At 37.0% G+C, this 23,184-nt stretch overlaps 1 protein-coding gene across 2 annotated transcripts in view; it reads right to left on the minus strand.

Annotated features, from left to right (window-relative positions):
• Positions 1-23,184, minus strand: part of LOC121730128 — a 41,175-nt gene that overhangs the window by 9,894 nt on the left and 8,097 nt on the right. For both annotated transcript variants that reach the window (XM_042119004.1, XM_042119005.1), the window contains exons 2-6: positions 19,414-19,625; positions 17,833-17,987; positions 10,890-11,089; positions 9,452-9,956; positions 8,775-8,933 (exon numbers count right to left, since the gene is read on the minus strand). In XM_042119004.1, the coding sequence (XP_041974938.1) occupies positions 8,775-8,933; positions 9,452-9,956; positions 10,890-11,089; positions 17,833-17,987; positions 19,414-19,510 (1,116 nt within the window). In that variant the 5' untranslated portion in view covers positions 19,511-19,625. The remainder of the gene's footprint in view (positions 1-8,774; positions 8,934-9,451; positions 9,957-10,889; positions 11,090-17,832; positions 17,988-19,413; positions 19,626-23,184) is intronic.

The following is a 23,184-nucleotide window of genomic DNA, read 5'->3' on the forward strand; positions in this document are numbered from 1 at the left end:
ACATAGCAACACCGAACAAAACGAACAACCAAACAGCCACAGACCCGAGAGAGTAACTAATTCATGGGTAAATAAAGAAAATTCTGCCAATTTTTGCGAAACTTTTATCGTTTACGCAGCACAATAGGAAAAATCACCCGATTTTGAAACATTCTTCATTGGTGCTCCGCTTCTATTGGTCTTAGCGTGATAATATATTATAGGCTACATCCTACTAATATTATAAAGGCGAAAGTTTGTTTGGATGTATGGATGTGTGGATGTATGGATGTTTGTTACTCTTTCACGCAAAAACTACTGAACGGATTTTAATGAAACTTTTATGGAACTCTTTACCAACTAATATAAGGGAAGCTAAGAGCATTTCTAACTTTAAATCGTTAATTAAAAAACATTATTTAGAGTCACTTCCTAACAATAATAATATGTACCGTAAGTAATGTTATTTGAATGTAATGGTAATTCAGCCATCGCAAATTACTTATCCTTCTCCTTCTTTTTATTTTTATTTTTACTCACATGTAGGCATGTTTAGAGGATTAAAATAATTACTTTTAGTATATTTATATTTGATTATTATAGAGTATTTATTAGTTTATAATATACTTATTATTTGTGTATTAGAATGTAAATGTTTATGTAATTATTAGGCATATATGTATTATATAATATTATTAGAATTTAAGTTAGTTGTTAAGTTTCAATGCTTATAGTTTTTATTAGAGCACAGTATACCCTAAGTTAATTGTTATTGTACTCCTATAGATACCAAAGGTCGCTTGGAAGAAATTGCTCAATAGCAATAAAGCCGCCTTTGCGTTCTTGTATCTTTGATGAATGTATTTTATGTTTGTACAATATCTTGAACGCAATAAAGTATATTCTATTCTATTCTAAACTTTACAATAATATAGCTTATACTGATGTATGTATATTATTCTGATGAATAACACATAGGCTACAATTTTAACCGACTTTCAAAATGGGGGAGGTGTTATGTTCGTTTTCTTATATTCAACGATTACTCCGCCGTATGTTACCCGATTTTTATATCCACAAAAGTGGTGATCTGATGAAGGATCGAGGGAACTCCTCAAAACTTATAGGGAAACGAGTGGTGACTTCGGTTTCGTGAGAAGTATTCTAAGCATATGCTACCAACAAGTAAAAGTTTGCACCGAGATATACCTGGTATACCGTGGTTCGGAAGGTGCTGAGAGAACTCCTGATTCTTTATAGATACAAGTTTGGGAGTTTCGGCGTTGTTTTAAGAACAGGAACCATATGCTACTATGCAAATTACATTCATCATCATCATCATCATCATCACTACCATATTATACCATTTCATAGTCTTTTAGATCGAGACTCGAGTTTGTCAAGTGATAATTAAAAAAAAATCTTTATTTTATTTCTAAAAATAGTTTGACTATAGGCTATATTATATAATATATTATCACGCTAAGACTAATACGACCAAAGAAACTCAGGAAAATGCGGGAAAAACGGGGAAAATATTTTTTATGGGAAAATGTACGGTTTCTGTAAAATTCCTAATTTACGCGGGCGAAGCCGCGCGGGACATCTAGTATTATAATAAACTGTAAAAGTTAGAGTATTTATCACAATCCAAACTTTAATACCAATATAATAAATGCGAAAATGTGTCTCTGTCCGTTAACTCTTCACTCCCAAACAAGGAAAATCTTTTGATTTTGATTTTCCTGACATTTGGTATGAAGATACTGGGAGTCCTGGGAAAAGACACGTTTATCCCGGGATAGGACGTATCCTATGTCCTTAACTATACGGTCGCAGCGAGACAAACGATTTTTTGGCTCTACGGAGTTGCGGGCATCATCTAGAAAATCTTGAACTAATATACCTAGCAGCTAGGTATATTATTTCATGTTGCTAATTTTTGTGAAGATCTGTTATCAATTATTTCTTTATCGCTATCACTTGGGTCCACTATTACAAACAATGGCTCCTGTGAACCAAATACACGTTGAAGAGTCGGGATGGCTAAGAGTGCTATGTCTCAAATGCCTTAAACATTGCGTGACAAAAAGTTTTCTTCAAAAAGTAAGACGAAATTTGTCCACACTTTACACTTTTCCTTTACGGATCCAAAATATGGACTCTAAAATCTATAGACCGAAGACATATCGACGCCTTCGAGATGAAATAATGGAGGAAAATGCTCCAAATTTCATAGATATGCTTTCAGAACCAACCCGTCCTCCTTCTCTATCCTGGCTAAACTAAAAATTAAAATGAAAATCTTTACCACATTCCTCAAATGTATTTTAGAATACTATGGACGCATATCCAGGAAAAAAGGAGACAATATTAAAATAGTCATTGGCAAGACTAAGGGAGAAAGGCCGCGGGGCCGTAGTCCCATATTGTGTTAGTCCGATCAAATATGCATCTCAATAATTATTGAGTCCATTGTCTACGCTCTTCGAGTGGCTGAAGACAGGAAAAGCTGGCGTAACATCATTATAAAGAATATAAAGGAAAGGTCACGACCCTCTGACAAGAGGAATACGACTTTAGGAAAAGGATCACTTTGAATACTAGTCTAGTACTAGTATTCAAAGTGATCCTTTTCCTAAAGTCTTGAAAAACTTTCAGGACAAAAAAAAAAGATCCTGAAATATAAACTAAGTACAATCTATATTCATATATTTAGTTGTTTATCTGTATAATATGGGCGTGTTGCTTTCTCACGCTTAAATCACTAAACGAAAGGTTATGGGATACTTTTCATCCTATGTCTTTTGCTGGAAAAATGTTCCATTTTAACTCTACAAGGCGAAGATTCAGCCTCACGTGGAATACTGTTCTCATCTCTGCAGGGGCGACAAAATACCAACAATTCCCTCTGGAAAACAATCAACAAGGGATTGGTTAGATTGTAGCTAGTCATAGTTTTCCAAAAAAGCTAGACCCCTCAAAATTACGCTCAGATGTGGCTTCGCTCTACATCTTTTATCTGTTGTATCAAGGAGAGGTGCTCTGAGGAATTGTTCTGGAAATCAACATTTCGCCATCGATCCACGGGAAAAATATATACCATCCCCATCACCAAGTTTTCACAGTGAATCTGAACTAAACTGCCGCCAGCAGTAATTCCGGAACTGAAAACCTGAAGAAGAGAGCTACCTTCTTAAAAGGCTGGCAACGTATTTGCAACTTTTCTGATGTTGCGAGTGTCCATGGGCTGTCCAGTTGCTTCCTATCAGGTTACCCGTTTGCTCGTTAGCCCCCTAATTTCATATATAATAGTTGCAATAAAAGAAAAAGATCGGTAAAGTATCGTATGTCAATGAATAATACGACGTAGAACGTAGTAAGATATAGATACAATAAATAAAAAATAATAATTTCCGTAGTAGAATATTGTATAACTATCATACAATATTTATCATAACTAAAATTCCAACGAATAAAATCGTAAGTTACACTTGCAATATATTTTTCAAAGGAAGTTCCAATGTAAACTATTGTTAGTTGTACAAACTATAGCTTACATTAGTCTTTACCCGGCGTAGACAATCGCAACTGATACATGCGATGTGTAGATTTGGGCATCAGCTCCCGTGTTACTCCGATTAGACTATCGCTAAGGGACTTATGATAAACAACGTCGGAGGCGTTTGAAACATACTACAGTTTACGTTTCGAAAAAGGCAGTTGTAGTTCGAATTTTATATTTTTTCTTGAAGATCCTAAAAGATCTAACATTACTTTATGCATTTCCGCAATAAAACGAAATTCGCCATTTTGTGGCTTACGATAGTATACCTAGGAGCAGTCGAATTCTAAAGGTCGGTATGTTGTCGATTCAAAGATCACTTTATGTACATGACTAAATGAAATACGCTTACCACGCCAATTTAGATGATGATAATTCAGGCATGAATATTGAATAGGATAGATCAAGATGTAAAGGAGATTAACAAGCTTAATTTACAATAATTGGATAATCGCATAATTATTCTGTTTACTGTAGGTAAATTCCTAAGTATAAGCGATATCCGAAAGTTATCGAAGCCGAAATTGTTGAGGTATTTGTTCACTGACAGTAGCTTATCACTACTACTATAATTAGTACTAATTATTAATTCAAACCAAAAATTTTAAATCATTTATCATATCCCTTTTTTATGATGGGAGTACAGCTTTAGCATGGGAGTTATCACCGACCACAAGAAACTTTTATCAAAATAGCCATAATTATTCAAATTAGCTACATACCAGTCTTTGGCGACCATCATAATTTATGATGTTCGTCAAAGACTTTCTAGGTAAATGATCATAACATCAGTCAGGACCACGTAAAGGGGGTGACAGACACGCGAGTAAGTACGCCGACTTATGGCTCGACGAATGACGATCTTAATCGCCTGTGTGTCAGCAAAGAGCCGTGATCCGCGCGCCGCAAGCCGCGAGCCTAGGGGCATGGTAATCCAGTGAAAGCGATTCTCGTGTATCACCGACGACGCGAGCCGAGTAAGTTCGCGAACCCAAAACCCGCGTACTTTAAGTTCGTACGTCTGTCACCCCTTTAAGAGACCGAGCACACATCCTCAAGGTACCGCCCGCCATCGGGGGCAAGGCTAGACCGTGCACACGACTCTGATGCTGCGATTAGCTCTTTAACACAACTTCAATACAACTGTCATGAAACCTTGGATTTATTATGTTATGGTAATTTTGAACAAAGCTTAGTTGAAACTTTAGACATTTACCACTCTTTAAAGTACTGCCAAAAACTCGCAATTTCGAAAAATCCTGCCTTGGAAGCTGATTGAATGCAATTTTATATTTTTAGAATTATTGCTCTAACTAGCACCAACCATTTAATAGATCGGTAATGAATTTTATGACAATTATTATAAAACTCAATTGACTCGTAACAAGGCGTTCTACCGGTTTCTTAATCAAAACAATAATAATAACATCTTCATAATAATTATATATTATCGATTTATACCATAAGCAAAAGTAAATACGTCATAACAAAGTTTTCAGACCAATGGCGATTGTAGCACCGTGAGCATAATTATGCAGTGTGCATAATATTTACATAGACCCTAAGCCAGGGGACACCAAATGGCGGACCGCGGTCGCGCCGCGCCGACCCATTGTGTGCGGACCAAGGATGTTCGAAGATGATCTTCGTTCATCTTAGGACTTCAACATCTCCAGGATTTAATGTCAATATCTATAGCTTGCACCAATATTTCACTCCAAACTTCAGAGAGATAATTAGCTCCAAAAAATGATTACGTTTTTCAATTATATCTAAAAAATACCTTTATAATTTCCGTAATTACCCTTGTTTAATGATTTTTTTTATATAAAATGTGTGGACCGCGAAGGTCCTAAAATGGACCCCGAACGAAACTAATTGGTGACCCCTGCCCTAAGCGACCAGACAGACGTATGTATTAAGAGCCCATATGACCCTAACTTGACTACATACTTTAACCTAGATCTCAAAATCTGTAAGGTCTAGAAAACTGATTTTTTGACACAAGTAACTTCAGTTCATAAAGATTAAATGCTCAAGACGAAAACACGATTACTCAAAAAATGCTCGATAGTTTCTTTTTTACAAAAAACCTTGTTTTAGACACATTTTTGCTTGGATCTTCGAAGTTTGCGGTCTTTTCTTTAATATTTTTTAATATCTAAAAAGGTATTGATAAAACCTAAATTTGCTCAAAACACTTTTTTCATAATCATTATAGTTCGTTTTTTATTCAAGTAAAACTAACTCGGCGATGATTTCGCGCCGTCCTTTTTCACCTGGCATATGAAAGACGGGCGTCAGTGTGAAGAGAGAAGGACGATGTTTGATTTTTAGAGTCAGGTGAGCTCTTAAAGCGTCTTTATGCTATAGCCTAACTTTATATTTTGGTCAATACTCTGCTTCGTCACAACTCACAGTATTACAATATTAATGTGGCTCTGTATACCACGCAGAGTATCAACCATATCAAAGTTTGTAGAACTCTCAAGCCCACAACGGGCTCTTTCAGCGCTGCTACCTTCAAATTGGACTCTAGCATGATATTATAACCCGCTGCGCTGTGCACATTGGGCCAACACAATGACCCAGCGCATTGGGCCAACATGTAGAGTTCGGAATGTCGCTCCCAACTTCCCCAGTAGCTCTCGTTCCCAGTAGGTTGCGCTGGCTCAATGCATTGGCCCAATGTGCACAGCGCAGCGGGTTATAATATCATGCTAGAGTCCAATTTGAAGGTAGCAGCGCTGAAAGAGCAATTTTTTTGTGATTTGTATGAGCAAGCGACATTAATTTTTCCATACTAAGGTGAAAAAGTCACTTTTTCAATGCTGCTACTTTCACAGCGAACACCTGCATACACAGTTACACACCCTAAAGTATTCACACTTAGTTCTGATACACCTTGTACACGATTAAGTTGGCACCATAAACCTGCCCTTATTGGACAGTGGCCACAGACCTTTTTTTTTTTTCTTTTTTTTTTTTTTTTCGGTGGGGAAATGCGTTTACGCATCCCCGGCAGTCTGGAGAGGGCTACCGGGGTATGTGGGACTCCCTGGGGGCGAAGGGCCGCGCCCGGGGATACCCACTAAAACCCCAACGGTGTTCCTACTCTTCCGCTTAAGGCAGAGCCACGGGATACGCGGAATACACAACCGCGACAGTGGCCACAGACCCTAAGGGCACTCGCACGCGTCGTAACTCGTACGAAACGTCATTGGGCCGCACAATGCAGATTATCAAGTTCGTCACTTCCTAGTTACTGACCATTAAGCGACAATCATTCTATCAGAGGATCCGCTTCACAGTCATTACCATTGTTTGGCACCATGGCCTCTGCCAAATTCGGCACATAATGAATCACGTTATTATCCCTACCCTTATAGTGCGTCGATGCCATATAGAAAAGAAGTAGTGACGTCATTTATGTTGGTGACAACATTAATTACGGTATTTAAGTATCTTCTGAAGAAATGTTGTGTTTTCAAATCAAGATGGATGTCTAATAATTTGAATTATTTTTAACATCGTACGAAAAGTTTGCGGAATAAACCACTGCCATAGCAATCATACAAGTGAAAAATATAATATTTTGAAGCTCTGCAATACATTACACTATATGTATTATACGGGTGTAACAAAACATTTTTTCATCTTTGGATGGAAAAATTCATAACGCTTTTTTATTATTTATATGCGCTTGCCCATATAAATAATAAAAAATTGGCCTTTTCAGCGCTGCTACTTTTACATTATAGACTATACACACCCTAAAGTACTCTCACTTAGTTGTGTTACACCTTGTATATTTTTATTATTATTTGCTAAAAAATTAGCTTTAACTTTATGAATGCTCGACTCTGCGAACGTTTGACGGTCACACCTTCATTTTTTCGGTTAGGTACATGGGACATGGTCTATGGATATAGAATATTTTTTTTCATAATAATTCACGAGCCTCGTAAGTATTATTTAATGTCTCTTTTGTAATATCAGTTGACACTGTTACATAGACACCTAAATTGTGTGCAAACGCCTAATGCAACTCAAGATTTGTTTACCCGTAAAAGGCTCTGAGATGGCTTTAAAAGTGAAAGTCAATGGTTCATTCACTTATGACTTATGTAATATCTGAGAAGGTATAAAGTTTGATCTTATAACACTGCGACGTTGAAAGGAATACTCTATTGTTTTGCGAACTTTGCTTTGAAGTGGCCTCTTTAGTTTCATGACTGGTTCGTTAACCAAGTTACAATGCAAATTACATTTAAATCATTGTATTTGATGTCAGGATCTTAATAAGGCAAATAGCTTAAGGCGCATATAATGAATCTAAGTGATTTCACCTCCATTTTTTTCACGATCATGTTTATAATATTATAGTCCTCATGTAATCGGGCCTATTGAACACAGAATTGACATAACATGAGTCGAATGTCGACTTTATTTACATCGAACGCTTATGTCAATTCCATACATTTTGATAGGCGATTCTATAAAGAAGCGGCCTGAAGATAAACATAATATTAATTAGCCATAGCAGCCTGGCTGGGTTAAAAGTACTTCAGCCGCGTATTTTTCGTAATTATTTCCTACGTAAGGATCATGTGAAAATTGAGGTGGAGTCAAAACTGATGTATCTGCTAGGGAACTGCTCTGTAGAGACAGTTCTTGTGAACATTTTTAAAAAGATTTTCAGGCAGTTAGTAATTAAAGTACATTACTAAGTACAGACTTGAGTCACGTCTTAAAACCTTAACATTTAAATGTTTCCTGCGGCTGTCCTTTAAGATAAAAACAAATGTGCACACAAATCATTGTTTTGCATAACCGAACTACACCTACACAGCACACTACAAAATCTCTTTTGGGTCAATGCCAAGTTTTAATTACACTTACATGAATGCATTATTCTTCCATCTATTACCTAAAACCATGAACTATATTCATGGATTTAACCTTTTGTAACGGATGTTCGACGAAAAAATTAAACAATATTTAAGGCTTTACTTAGAACGCGCTTGGCAACTGGCAGATATTTTTGAGTACCCGCACCGCATGCATCCCTAAACTTACCGAACGCGACCGTAAATGAAGAAATCAACATTTTTAAGTAATGGAATTGGAATGGAAAAGTAGTACTCGTCAATACAAATTCCATTTCATCTGTTACTGACGGCTAAGCAAGTCCGAAAGACGACATGTAAGTGGGTAAAGCGATACTCACAGCTAAGTAAGTCCAAAACGTGAACACTGGGTCTATTTCAATCCTCTGCTGCTGGTTGTCACAGAGAGCTTTTCTTGGGACGACCGCAGCGCACGCCGCCGTACACTCTGTCAGACGTCTGGGACCAACTCGCACCCACACTTTCTCACTTTCATTATCCTGCAATGTTATATACATTTTAATAATTCTAATGATGAGAAGCAGAGCACGTAATATAAAGTAGATATAACTAGATAGCTCCAGTAACTCCGTTGCACCGGAGTTCGTTTATCGCACGGGAAAAGTACACTTTTGCGCAAAGTATATTTATACCAAGTATGTCTGAATCAGTTCATCAGTTTAAGCGTAAAGAGTTAACAGACAGACCGATACACCTTCGCATTCGTAATATCAGTAAGCATGACGTTAACTTTTGGATGAGCTCCAATAAACTAAGTAATGAGAGAGTTCAGTATAAGATTATTGGCAAAGAAGTTGCCCGCATAAGGTTAATTTATAATACGAGGTTAGATGTTGCGGTCAGAAGAAGGTTAGATGAACTTTTCCGCTAGGACAATAATACGTGTAAATATTAAGTACCTCATTACAATACACTTAAGAATGGAGCAAACTGATAAAAATCTAAAATCTAAGTTATTGTGAACATGTTGACATATTAAGCGACACGTGATATTTACCTGGGGAAAGCTATCGTAGCAAACAGTATTATCTATTCCATCAAAGTCCTGATGATGTTCAGAATAGTTGCCGAAGGAAACTGCATTAACCCAATAACTTCGGACATCGTTGTCCTTCTGAGCATCGTGGGACACTCGGACCTTGTACTGCATCTGTTTGGCGTTCTCACCAAAATCGTTGAGAACTTTGCCGAAAGTGCACGTCGCGTTGTTGTCATCGTGGGTGCAAAAGATGTCGAACAAGTGGGGAGTGGGGAAGAAAACTTGGCCGTCCGACACCCTAGAAGCAGTCGAGTTGAAGAAGGGGTCGCTTTCTATAACTTCAGATTTGCTGTGCTCCTTCAGGGGTTTCTCTTTCAGAGTCAATGGTGCTGAGACGGTGTTGCGAAAGACGATTCGCTGGCTGTTGAGCGACTCGAGGTGGACGTCGTACGAGTTCTTGTGTACCGTGTCCTCTTGCGACAGCCCGAGTGGTAGATCGCAAACAAAACCGCATGATAACACGCTGGGAAAATAAAGAAGTGTTAGTAAAGATGCGGCCTCAAATACTTGCCTTATCGACGCGGAAATTTATATTCTTTTGAATAGGTACGTATAAAATGTTACAGCGTGAACTAACAATTAACATAATATTAAATGGACAACTTACGCTTTGGAAATACATAAAGATTAAAGAAGTACTGCTATTATATGGCCTATGGCATCATATTTTCGGAAATATATATTTGACACTCATAATATAGATGTAAATCTATATTTTACCTGTTACTCGCTTACCATTAATTCTAGTACTTACCTACAATAATAAGATTAATAGTAACTTATAGATTGGTAATACAAAATATTATTATTACAACAATTTGATTACTTGTAGATATAAAATCCAGGCAGGTTTATGCAATACAGAAATCTTATACCCGTGAAGTTATGCTTGGCTTCCTATGATGCCTACAGTATTATTACCTACCATAATTATATTATTATGATTCTAGCAAACGGTTGAAAAAGTGTAATAATACAAGTGACATTCAATACAACAATGAACATGTGTTTTTTAAACTCTTTGTTGCTAGTTACAAGAGTAATTGGATTCCATTTATTTTACGTAAATTAGGTAGATACGCGTTAACGTTCTTGATCCATTTATCAAGTTTATTTTGATACTAAAAATGAAAATTCTGATAAAGACTTAAAGACGAGAAGCGTAGGAAACCCCAGAATAGAGCTGATTTAGAACAAATTTAGGAGACCATGTTTAGAATGATAACTTCTAAATACCAACCACAAGCACATAGAGTAAATAAAGAGACGGAACAGACTAGTGAGAACTGAGAGCGATTAGCTCTCATTGGGGGAGAAGTAGGAAAGGAGTAGACGGTGGTAGGCTGATGGTGACAATGAACATGTAGAGTAGACAAACCAAATAGAGAATACTCACGTAAGATTGATATCATACGCATACGGATGTTTCGGCACGCACGGATATTCCCTGACGTGTTCCAATCTTAATGCTGATGCGTCACAGGATACCAGCAGGTCTACCTCTGATGGGAACGTCAATGTGATCCGACCAACAGGAACTGCTAGCAGCAGGAGAGCTGACGCGCCGCCCAGCGCTGAAGATAGTGCTAGGAGTAACTGAAACAATAATGATAATTACAATGATGTAAATACCCTGTCTGTCTAGATCAGCCTTTCCCAGAGTGGGCGATAACACCCCCTCGTGGGCGCTGAAGGCCTAAAGGGAGGCGGCGTGGGACCCAGAAAAAAATGGGGGCGTTGTGTAGAGGCTTCAATTTAAAAGGAGGTGAAACAAAGGGGGCGCCAAAAATGTTTTTCTCAAAATGGGTGGTAGACAAAATAATTTTGGGAACCGCTGGTCTAGATACTGACTCAAATATAGATCTGAATGAATGATTTCCGGTATCTTGAGATTTTTTGACAGGAGTTTATCGACTGCCGCCGACATGTGCCGCCGACTGCCGTCGACTGCCGCCGACACATGCCGTCATCTGCCGTCGATTGCCGCCGACGCGTGCCGCTGACACGTGCCGTTCGTCTGTAAGCGCTCTAAAATGTATGGAATTTAATGTACCATTCTAAGTTTACGATCAAAATTATCGAATGCAAGTCGACTTGACCAAGCACACTATTATACCTGTGGACTGATAGCTCCTGTGGATAGCTCTAATTTATTTATTACCCTATCGGTTATTTCAGTAATAAAAAAGCACAACTTAAAACCCAAAAAAAAAAAGCAATAACCTAAAATGAACTAAATTATGTACTTACAAGGTTTGGGTAGGTACAATTATAAAGAAGATAATACTTGCAAAAATCTGTATTCATTCTGTATTCATAGGGCAGATGATTAATACTTACGAGCAAAAATAATTAGGTTCTGAATTCTGAATTCATCGTCGATAGGACTATCTATTATTACATTATGAAAAGAGTTGCCAGTACGATTAGATGTTATTAAAACATACAAAAGCGCTTCCCATTGTGCAGACGTCCATAGCTACATTTGTATTAGTGTGGCTTCCTGTTTCAACTGTTACAAATTATGCGCACACGCAATACCTAGTCGAAAATGTTAATGTGATTTAACACTAATGCCTGTTTTCACCAACGGTCTCCTAACGCTAAGTGTTCCCTAGCGATCTTTGCGGGTCAAATATCTCTTAAAACAAACAAATTAAAAAAAAGTAATGTTTTGCAAAAGTTCTTATGCCCTAAGGACGAACGTGACACAAAAATTCGTGAAATCTTGAAGGATATGTACCCTTTATGGCCGCCAGGGGACCACTTAGCGTTAGGAGGCGGTTGGTGAAAACAGGCATTAGCCTTATCTTTTCTATGGATAATATAAGCCTAAAGCAAATTAGTTTAAATTAAAGTTTTTTCATAAGAGTGTTTGTCTACTCTTCACGCTTAACGCCACTCCCTGAGCAAACGACCTTGACCATACATTTGCCGCGTTGCCAAGATCGCACCAAAATCCTATTTTTTTTCCTTATCTTTACGGCAAATATGTAGTTAATGAAATTGTCGATCTATTGGCGTGTATATAGGAAGATGCCGAATGTATGCTTGAATATAAATAAATTGGTATTACTTTGGAAGCTGATATTATGAGTATAATAAACAAAAATACGAAACTAATAACAGAGAAAGGAATGTTCATATGCTGGAGATTATTGCTGTATTTTTATTATAATTTTGTAGCTTTCAAAATATGAGTTAATAAAACTCTAAAAACGGTAAATTACGGCATCTCCTTAGGGGGAGCGCCTTAAACGATAAGCGGTTTTGTTGAAAAATCATATGGAGGTACTTTGAATTCCGGAAAAGGATGATAGTTTTAATCGCGGAAAAGCGGATACGCAGGCAACAGCACGGAGAAGCAGGCAACATGTTTACTATTATTTTACCACTAATATAACACACGTATGTACGGTACAGCAACCAATCGTTGAAGATTAAGCATACCTCATTGATTCCAATCGGCTTTTGTAAATCGCTTCAGTTCGGTACGTTATCGGCCTTATAAAGCAACAGAAACAACAATACCGCCATTAACAATGACTGTAGAGGTTACTATAGCAAGCAAATTGATTAATTTTAAGGTTCTATAGCTCACTGATGTCAGCAGCTCTGTTGCATAGAAATTAGGTTATCGCGTGGGAACCATACCTTTTTCCATGATAAAAAATATCCTATAGCCTTTTCCGTGACTCCAAACCTAGCAAAATCGGTTCAGTGGTTTGGGCGTAAAGTGACAGACAGACCGACAGACACACTTTCGTATTTATAATATTAGTATGGATATGGATTTTATGGGTTCGTTTCTTTCATATTACACAAGATTACCCGCAATTCCTTAGCAGGAAATAAAACCTTAAATTATTATCTTTTCGCAATGAAAATTACCTTTATTCTCTACTAGATGTCCCGCGCGGCTTCGCCCGCGTAAATTAGGAATTTTACAGAAACCGTACATTTTCCCATAAAAAATATTTTCCCCGTTTTTCCCGCATTTTCCTGAGTTTCTTCGGTCGTATTAGTCTTAGCGTGATAATATATTATATAATATTACTCGATAAATGATCAATCTAACACTGAGATAAGTTTTTAAATCGGACCTGTAGTTCCTGAGATTGACGCGTTCAAGCAAACATACTCTTCAATGTTATTATATTAGGTAGGTATAGATTTTTTTTATCTATGGACGCTTCACACCACGTCAGTCTGGCCCCGTGGTAAGTACCTGATGGACTTGTGTTACAGGTATCAGACAACGGAAATATATTTAATACTTTTATACTATACATATATTTAAGATTTTTATTATATGATACACATATTTAATACACATCCATGACCCAGGAACTTTGAAAACTTTTTGTTCCGTCGGCGGGATTTGAACCCGCAACCTCCGGCTTGAGCTACCAACGCGCTCACCACTGAGCCACAGAGGTCGTCAAACCATTTTTAGAAATAAAATAAAGATTTTTTTTAATTATCGCTTGACAAACTCGAGTCTCGATCTAAAAGACTATGAAATGGTATAATATGGTAGTGATGATGATGATGATGAATGTAATTTGCATAGTAGCATATGGTTCCTGTTCTTAAAACAACGCCGAAACTCCCAAACTTGTATCTATAAAGAATCAGGAGTTCTCTCAGCACCTTCCGAACCACGGTATACCAGGTATATCTCGGTGCAAAATCTTACTTGTTGGTAGCATATGCTTAGAATACTTCTCACGAAACCGAAGTCACCACACGTTTCCCTATAAGTTTTGAGGAGTTCCCTCGATTACTTATGGATCCTTCATCAGATCACCACTTTTGTGAATATAAAAATCGGGTAACATACGGCGGAGTAATCGTTGAATATAAGAAAACGAACATAACACCTCCCCCATTTTGAAAGTCGGTTAAAATTGTAGCCTATGTGTTATTCTGATGTATAAGCTATATTATTGTAAAGTTTCATTAAAATCCGTTCAGTTGTTTTTGCGTGAAAGAGTAACAAACATCCATACATCCACACATCCATACATCCAAACAAACTTTCGCCTTTATAATATTAGTAGGATGTAGCCTATAATATATTATCACGCTAAGACCAATAGAAGCGGAGCACCAATGAAGAATGTTTCAAAATCGGGTGATTTTTCCTATTGTGCTGCGTAAACGATAAAAGTTTCGCATAAAATGGCAGAATTTTCTTTATTTACCCATGAATTAGTTACTCTCTCGGGGCTGTTTGGTTGTTCGTTTTGTTCGGTGTTGCTATGTGTCTGTGCGGATGATTTTCTTGCTCTCTGTATTCGATGCTTATCCCTATCCTGGCTGAGGCGAGCCTCACGCTCTACAGATGATTCTCTTTCTCTCTGTATTCGATTTCTATCACTATTCTGGCTGAGGTGAGCCTCACGCTCTACAGACGATTCTCTTTCTCTCTGTATTCGATTTCTATCACTATTCTGGCTGAGGCGAGTCTCACGCTCTACAGACGATTCTCTTTCTCTCTGTATCCGAATTCTATCATTTTTCCGACTGAGGCGAGCCTCATGCTCTACAGACGATTCTCTTTCTCTCTGTATCCGAATTCTATCATTTTTCCGACTGAGGCGAGCCTCACGCTCTACAGACGATTCTCTTTCTCTCTGTATCCGATTTCTATCACTATTCTGGCTGAGGCGAGTCTCACGCTCCGTTGACGATTCTTCATCTCTTGCTGAACGTGATCTTTTGGCATTCACTGTACTACGACCTATGTTCGAACGACGACGTCTTCCAGACATGATCGTATAGTAATACCCACAAAGCAACAAATAACCCAATCGCAAAGCAAAAACAAAAGTCCGTTTTTCTAACCAAGTCAAATATATTTTTATCGACAATTCAGAAACCAAAGAACCAGAAACAATGAATATCTGAAAGAAAGCGCTGTGGTTGCTCCTCTGCGTTACCGTCTGCACAACCACACAATGACGAAATACACTATCTACTACAGTAACATAAGCCCGAAGCATATGAGAGCCCCCGGCCGGTTCCGCCGTAACCGCTATGTCCCTCGGCCGCCGCCGCGCGACATATTTTTTGATTCCGCGTAAGTTTATACGTTTGAAAACTTCTAAAGTATTGATCGAAATTGTATAGTGTAAAAGACAATTATAATCTACATTTAATGTCTTAGCTTCCAAACATGTTTATTTGGATAAGGGTTAATGTTGTAATTTGTTAAAATCGCTTCGTAAATAAGCCATTATTTTTCGTAAAAAGTAAAGAACAAAAATGGCTATTGTGAGTTATCCCTAAGAAATAGACATATACCATCGCGGACTTTTTTGTTTACCTTATTAAGATGTACAATACTGTAGTACATTATTTTGATCTATCTCGTAGGGTTTAGCCAGCGTTTGCAATATAAACGCAAAAAAATGAATTTATTTACGACATAACATTAGAAACCTCTAAAATTATCAGTGTTTCTCTACCATATTATGCATATGTTATACATATAAACCTTCCTCTTAAAACACTCAATCTATTAAAAAAAACCGCATCAAAATCCGTTGAGTAGTTTTAAAGATCTAAGCATACATACACACATACATACAGACAGCGGAAAACGACTTTGTTTTATACTATTTAGAGATATTTTTACAAAAAAAATCTTCTATTCAGTAATTTAAAAACCTATATTCAATACTCTCAAATAAACAAGCAAACCTGCCCATTGAATAGTATATATATAATATTAATTATAGCTTATAGAACTCGGATAAATTATTATTGGAACTAATGTACAGAATATTGAAAAATCCTAAAAGGGCTAAATAGACTCTACATTCGGGAACGACTCTTTACAAGCTCAAAGGAAGCCACGCCAAACAATTATTATTCACACACCAAGTTTAAGTATTGTGGGAACATTACAAAATTGTTGCTTACATAATGGAATTACATTACGTTATAACGGATGTTATCTTGATCAACGTCCTATGCCTGTTGTATTTTTGGCGGATACCAGTATCGGATTGATTGCCGGATGTAGGACTTTTCTTTCTTTTGCAGTGCCACTATACCAACCCTAAAGTTGACAATGCACACTGTCAGTTTTGACCCACCATAAAGTTAACTATTTATAGTATAATAATTAATAATATACCCTAACGTATAATAACCATAATATTATTATCTAAAGGGATTGACTATTCATATCGTGAGAGCTACCCTAGTTGCCTATTTATATTATGACCCACCCTAAAATTGTCTATTCAGAATCAAGAATGTTACGCCCTGAAATTGCCCTCTCATACATGTATATTTTCTGATTGCTCTGAACTTGTCAATTTACATTCTTACGCCGTAAATTTGGCAACCACTCACCCTGAAATTGCCTATCCACATTATGACGCACACAAGTTGCCTATTCATATTCTATTACTAGGGTTACACGGTCAGTCAGGCATCAGTTCAGTCCATCAGTCTGATCCAGACTGTCAAAAGTATGATCGTGTAGCCGTGTGATTGACGGACTGATAATTTTTAGGGTTCCGTAGTTAACAAGGAACACTTATAGTTTCGGTCTGTCCGTCCGTCTGTGCGTCTGTCTGTCTGTCCGCGATTTCGCTCAGAGACTATAGGACCTACAAAGCTGTTATTTGGCATGAATGCACATATTAATAATTCCGACAAAATGGTACATGAAATCTTTAATTAATATTTTTTATGGTACCTTCCCTACACATCAAGCGGGGATGATTTTTTTTCGTGTCTGGGGTGGACGCGAAAAAAATGTGGATCTTGTTTAGTATCGTTGGATAGGTTTTTTAAAAATATTATGAGTATTTATAGATCATTTTCCGATTTAGGGATCCGTTTGTGAAATATTAAGTTTTAAAGTGGAAAAAATCGTTAGAGTCTAGTGTCCCCCCCTTCTACCAGCTAAACGGTGGCTTCAGGAAATGTGAAAAAATTCACGGGAGTAGAAAATATGCTGAATTTAAAAGGAAAACTATCACGGCTAAGAAGACTTCATAAGTTATTGAGTAATTATAGTCTATCAACTAAAAAAATTTATTCGGCGAGGTATAAAGGAACTTTTCGTTCAAATTCCTTTGAAAGAAACTGAGACGATGTTGTTAGTAGTGTAAAACACGTTTTAAATGTACATTCATTGACCATACAAAAATTTAAAAAAAAGTAGCGGTACTACGGAAGTTGGAACCCTATATTGCGCGTGGCCCGACACGCACTTGGCCGGTTTTTATATTATGTACTTTCCGGCTATCATTCTGGCGTCAGTCTGAGACTGAATGATGGACTGACCGTGTAACCCTAGTCTATCGCCCACTCACCCTGAAGTTGCCGATCTTGTCGGCGAGCATGCCGGCGAGCGGCGGCATGACGATGGAGATGACAGGTGTCACGGCGGACATGATGGCCGTCTCCTCCACATCTATGCCCAGCTCGCGCATGTGGATCGTCAGGTACGGGTAGAGCACTGTCAGCGCTGCAATATTATGACCAGAATTAATAAAGCTCCCTAAATGCATTCGCCAGTTTCGATAGCGAAGTTAGATATGTAATATAGAGAATAATCTATGATCCAAGACAAATGATAGTGGCATATGCCGTGGCATGGCACCTTGCGATTGTTATGTCCAATCCATTTTTGTCATCTAACTTCGCTATCGTAACCAGCAAATGCATTTTTTCTAAGCACTCTGCTTATATGCTCCTACTCAATAACAATCTTGGCTGATACGCTCTCAGGGTCTCAAGATGATCTTTATTTATTAGTTTCATATCAGGACTGTGCAGAATGTAGTACTTAAGCCAAGATTTGACCATTCTCAAGACTCAAGTTTCTGTGATAGTGAAGTTTATGTCGTCCGCGTTTAGGTCTTTTCAGCAATGAAATAATCGAAAGATTAGATTAATAATTAAGCTCAATTAGTGTTTTCTGTTAGATCTTGTAGAAGTAAGTAGTTACCTACTTTAAATTTCTTTAAGTTCGTTTTAATCAGTCACATTCTTTGTCTCGCTGTAATAATCTTATGCTATTTTTGTTAAGATGACATTAAATGACCATTGTCCATTATTATATTATCTTCATTCTTAACGTAATTGTTATTTCTTTCATAACTTCAGTCATAATTACTGTTAAATAATAATAATAATAGCTGTCGCAATTCATGTCAGACTTATTTGCAAAGAAGGTATAATCGCTCGCTGTCATGAAGTCCTTTGAAGATCCTTTATTCCAAAAACATAACGTTACCACAGTATTACAATAGTCCATAAAATTTTGTAATACTGTGACGTTACATAGAAAACTTCTGGAAATGAAAGCAGGCCAAAGATGTGAACGCTAAAAGTCCTTTGAAGATCCTTTATTCCAAAAACATAGCGTATGTAACGTGAAGACTTATTCCGAGAAAATGAAAGCAGGCCAAAGTTGTGAGCGTTCAAATTAAGCAACCGGTATTGTAAAGCAAACGTTGGACTGAACTCAAATGCACCATCGGAGAAATTGATTCAGAGGCAGCTGATGGCGGACCTACGTCGTTTGGTCGAGTTATATCAAGCATAGCCGACGAATCACGACTAATATTGAGTTGACAAAATCCAAACACATGACGATGGTCTATAATATGAATCAATTTCTTTGATCATTGATGGTAAGTACTTGTATCTAGTGTTCGAGAATTTACCATGGAAGTAAGAAAATATTTTTCGAAAGAAAGCAGGGGCTCCGAATGTCAATATAGATTGATAGATAGATAGATAGATAGTAACGAAGTTATTTCTCGAACAGCCATCAGTTAAAACTTCCAAACGCAAAAACAGTCATGTGTAAAATAAGCAATAATACGTGACTAAAATATAATCCTCATCAAACAGAAGTGTAAAAACAAAAATATAATGTTACTTACTGGAGACATGAACAAAAAACAATATCTTCAGAGGTATCAGCTTCTTCTGTTTCAGATCATCCGTGATCCTCTTGAAGAATGATTTTAGAAAATGCATTTTGATTTATTTTTTACTATTTAAGATTATTTTAAGTATTCACGTAGGATAGCTCAGTAGTAGAAAGCAGAGCATTGATTCTTCTGTATTTTCTCGAGTCATGGGAAAGGTGGATCTGAAACAAAAAACACATTATGAATATGCTTTTATTCTTTACTATTGTAAGTCGTTTCTAAAATACTTTTGTCTTCTAATGCCAATATTCACCAAGGTGCTAGAGCAAGAGACCCTCCCTGCTCTCCGTCTCCTCCCGTAAAAACATAATATATATAGTCGATGGTAAGCACTCATCAAGAGTTTTGTATTTCAATTCAATGTTAGGTTAGGTCCTTTTTCACGTTGTGCTATAATGAAAAATCATAATTGCCAAGCTGTCTATAGAATACAAAATCAATGACAATCATGCACAATCAATGATATTCTTTTCATATATTAATATCATTGTACACAATCATGAATTTTGCCGACATTACTATTAAGTGACAGCGTATAGTTTTAGTTAATATCTATTTATATATAAAAATGGATTTTCAATTGTGTCAGTAACGCTAAAACTCGAAAACGGCTGAACGGATTGGGCTAATTTTAGTCTTAAAATATTCGGAGAAGTCCAGGGAAGGTTTTAAAGTGACACGAAGTGCACCGAGACAGCTAGTATTTAATAAAAATAAATATTAAGGGTCACTTCCTGATAGGCTCCGGATGGGCTATCAACAACTTAACTTGACAGATAGAGTATGGAAAATCTGTCAGATAAGCTGTTGTGGTTAGCCCTATCCGGAACTAATCAGCAAGTGGTGAAACAGGCCCCAAAATCTAGTGTTTAGACGTTCATAATCGCCTGTCTCTGTCCCACATGTACCAAAGTTGAAAGACCGTCTTACATGATGAATGAACACCTTTTAACACAAATCTTTTCATCCTACTTACCTACTAGTTATGTATTTAGCCTTACCATGTAACGGTAGACTTGGCATTGATTCATTGATATAATATTATATTCCATTCGTTCTAGAGTATTATGAATTTGAACTCTGATACCTAACAGTATTTGGGTATAGACTCTATCTATAATCTTAGATCTAATATTTTTCTATAAACTATCGGCCGTTCCCAATATTAGATCTATCTCTGGTTTTGCCCTACTAGAGATAGTAATAGCTCACAATTGACATAAAATATATGTCCCTAATGTCTAATGTGAGCTATTCCTATCTCTAGTAGGGCCAAACCAGAGATAGATCAAATATTGGGAACCGCCGTATAAGTATCATGTAAAATCTTAAATATATTTAGTCTTATAGTAGTAAAGTGTAGACGCACAGAGCAGTTTTGAAGTTTCTATGCAACTTTATATTCTGAATAGTTACGGCATTACGGCATCATCATCCCCGCGTTCCACTTGACGTTGAAAACGATCAAAACGCTCAAAATAGGAGGCATTTTGAGTGTTTTGGTCGTTTTTAATGTCAAGTGGAACGCGGGGATTATATTTTATTTATCTTAGATTAGATACCTAATTTTGCGAAACCGAAATTTGTATTTCAGGAAATACTAGTCAAGTCGCTGACAAAACTTGTTAATAACAAAAGTTTGCTAATGCACCATGTTTTCACAAATATGTTATATGTACCTACCGACTTGAAACATTTCTTATCTATTGAACGCAGTTTACTCAGTGATAATGGATGCCCAGCTTCCACATAAGCCAGAACCTGTCACATTTTAAGATCTCATCAAAAACAAATATATACAGTACCAGTGTACCTACTACATCTCAGGTAAGTACTTATATAATTTGGTCAGTTTGATTTATAAGCAAATGGCGGGCCTTCGTAATTTTCCATATTGAATCAAGCGTAGCCGTCAGCTGATTTCGTGAAGCTAACATTAACTAGACATAACACGACCAAATAACGTGGGTCTGTCACCTGACTATTATTCAATGATAGTGCTTCTTGATTATTATTTTTTAGCAGAAATCAAAAAGTTTTATATGTCAATGGCAAATGACTTGCGGTCTTTACACTCTGCGTGACTCTGCCTTGATGTCATTGTTTGCCACTTAAAAATCTAATAGCTTTATCCACACTGTGCCTTTTTCTGTTCGTTTGGTTCGGTCAGAGGGCATGCCTCACGTTCGCTGTTGACTGCACTATAACGCATGCCCTTGACGAACAGAAAAGGCACAGTGTGGACAAAGCTAATGGATTCGTTCTAAATAGTATTAGTATGTTTGGTTAGTACTTAAAAGCTTAATCATTCAGATATTTGTAAAATAAACATTTACTGACTTCTTCATATTTAAAAAGTTATTTGTATTATTACTAGTTTTAAAAATGTAACCTGTAATAGTAGTTTTCGTTGGTTATGAACTAAAAACAACTAAATTAATTAAAAAAACAACTTCTTTCCGTAAAGGTAGGTACCTAAAGTAAAAGTTACGGCCTGATTGAAAAATTTGGAATTGGATTTAAGTCCATATTTCTTAAGAGCCTGCTGCCAAAAATATCAAAGCACGCTAGCCCCGCCTACACACCCCGCTATCCTCCAATCGTGATATAATAATTCCATGAATCGTGCCCGCGAGGATTGTACTTTATTGCTATAGCTGTATTGCTGTCGTAAGTCACAAAACTGTTTTTGATGATTATTTAAAAATTGAATACAATACTAATATTTCATTTAGCCATTATTTTATAAAGTGTGTGATTGTAGTAGTGCAACTTATTTAATGATAGTAACTCAATAAGTGTCAACAGATATTTGTTGAAAAGCCCAGAAAGTTTCATAATTTCGAAAAATATAACTATCGAGTCAAAATAAGCTTATCGTGTTTTCCGTTAGGCAAATATCAGATAAATATACAATGATTAAATAAATCACAATTTCATTTACGTCAATTGTCTTCCGGGAACGTAATACTTATTAGAAAACACAGCAAAATTTAGCAGCCCGTTCTTAACCCGTTGTCATCAATGATCTGGCTTAACTAATAGAGTTATTTTAAAGCAATCAGGAATAACACTTTTGTCACCATTCATTTACACCTTTAAGTAGGTAACTTTATTTGGATATGTATCAGTCAATATTTTACAACATATCGATATGTCGGTCCAAAAAACCCCGACCACATGTCGGGTTTTTAGGGTTCTGTAGTCAACAACGAACTTATAGTTTCGGTCTGTCCGGCCGTCTGGCCGTCTGTCTGTCCGCGGTTTTGCTCAGAGACTATAGGACCTACAAAGCTGTAATTCGTCATGAATGCAGATATTAATGATGCCAACAAAATAGTAGAGAATTTTTAATGGTACCTCCCCTAGGTCCGATTTAGGGATCCATTTGTAAAATATGAAGTTTTAAACTGGGAAAAATCGTTAGTCCAGTGACCCCCCCCCCCCCCCCCTTGTACCAGCTAAACGGTTGCTTCTGGAAATGTGAAAAAATTTAAGGGAGTAGGAAATATGCTGAATTTAAAAGGACACTGCTAAGAATACTTCATAAGTTTTTGAGTAATAGTCGATCAACTAAAAAAATGTATTCGGCGAAGTGCTAAGTACATACGGTTATGCTCGATAGTTTTACTCCAAATCGAGCAATAACCACCGTGTGGACCGCAAAACTGACAGCTCGAAGGCTCGCTTCGAGCCGGCTCGATGGAATTAAATATGTCA

Source organism: Aricia agestis, chromosome 9, assembly GCF_905147365.1.
Source record: "Aricia agestis chromosome 9, ilAriAges1.1, whole genome shotgun sequence".
Lineage (NCBI taxonomy): Eukaryota > Metazoa > Arthropoda > Insecta > Lepidoptera > Lycaenidae > Aricia > Aricia agestis.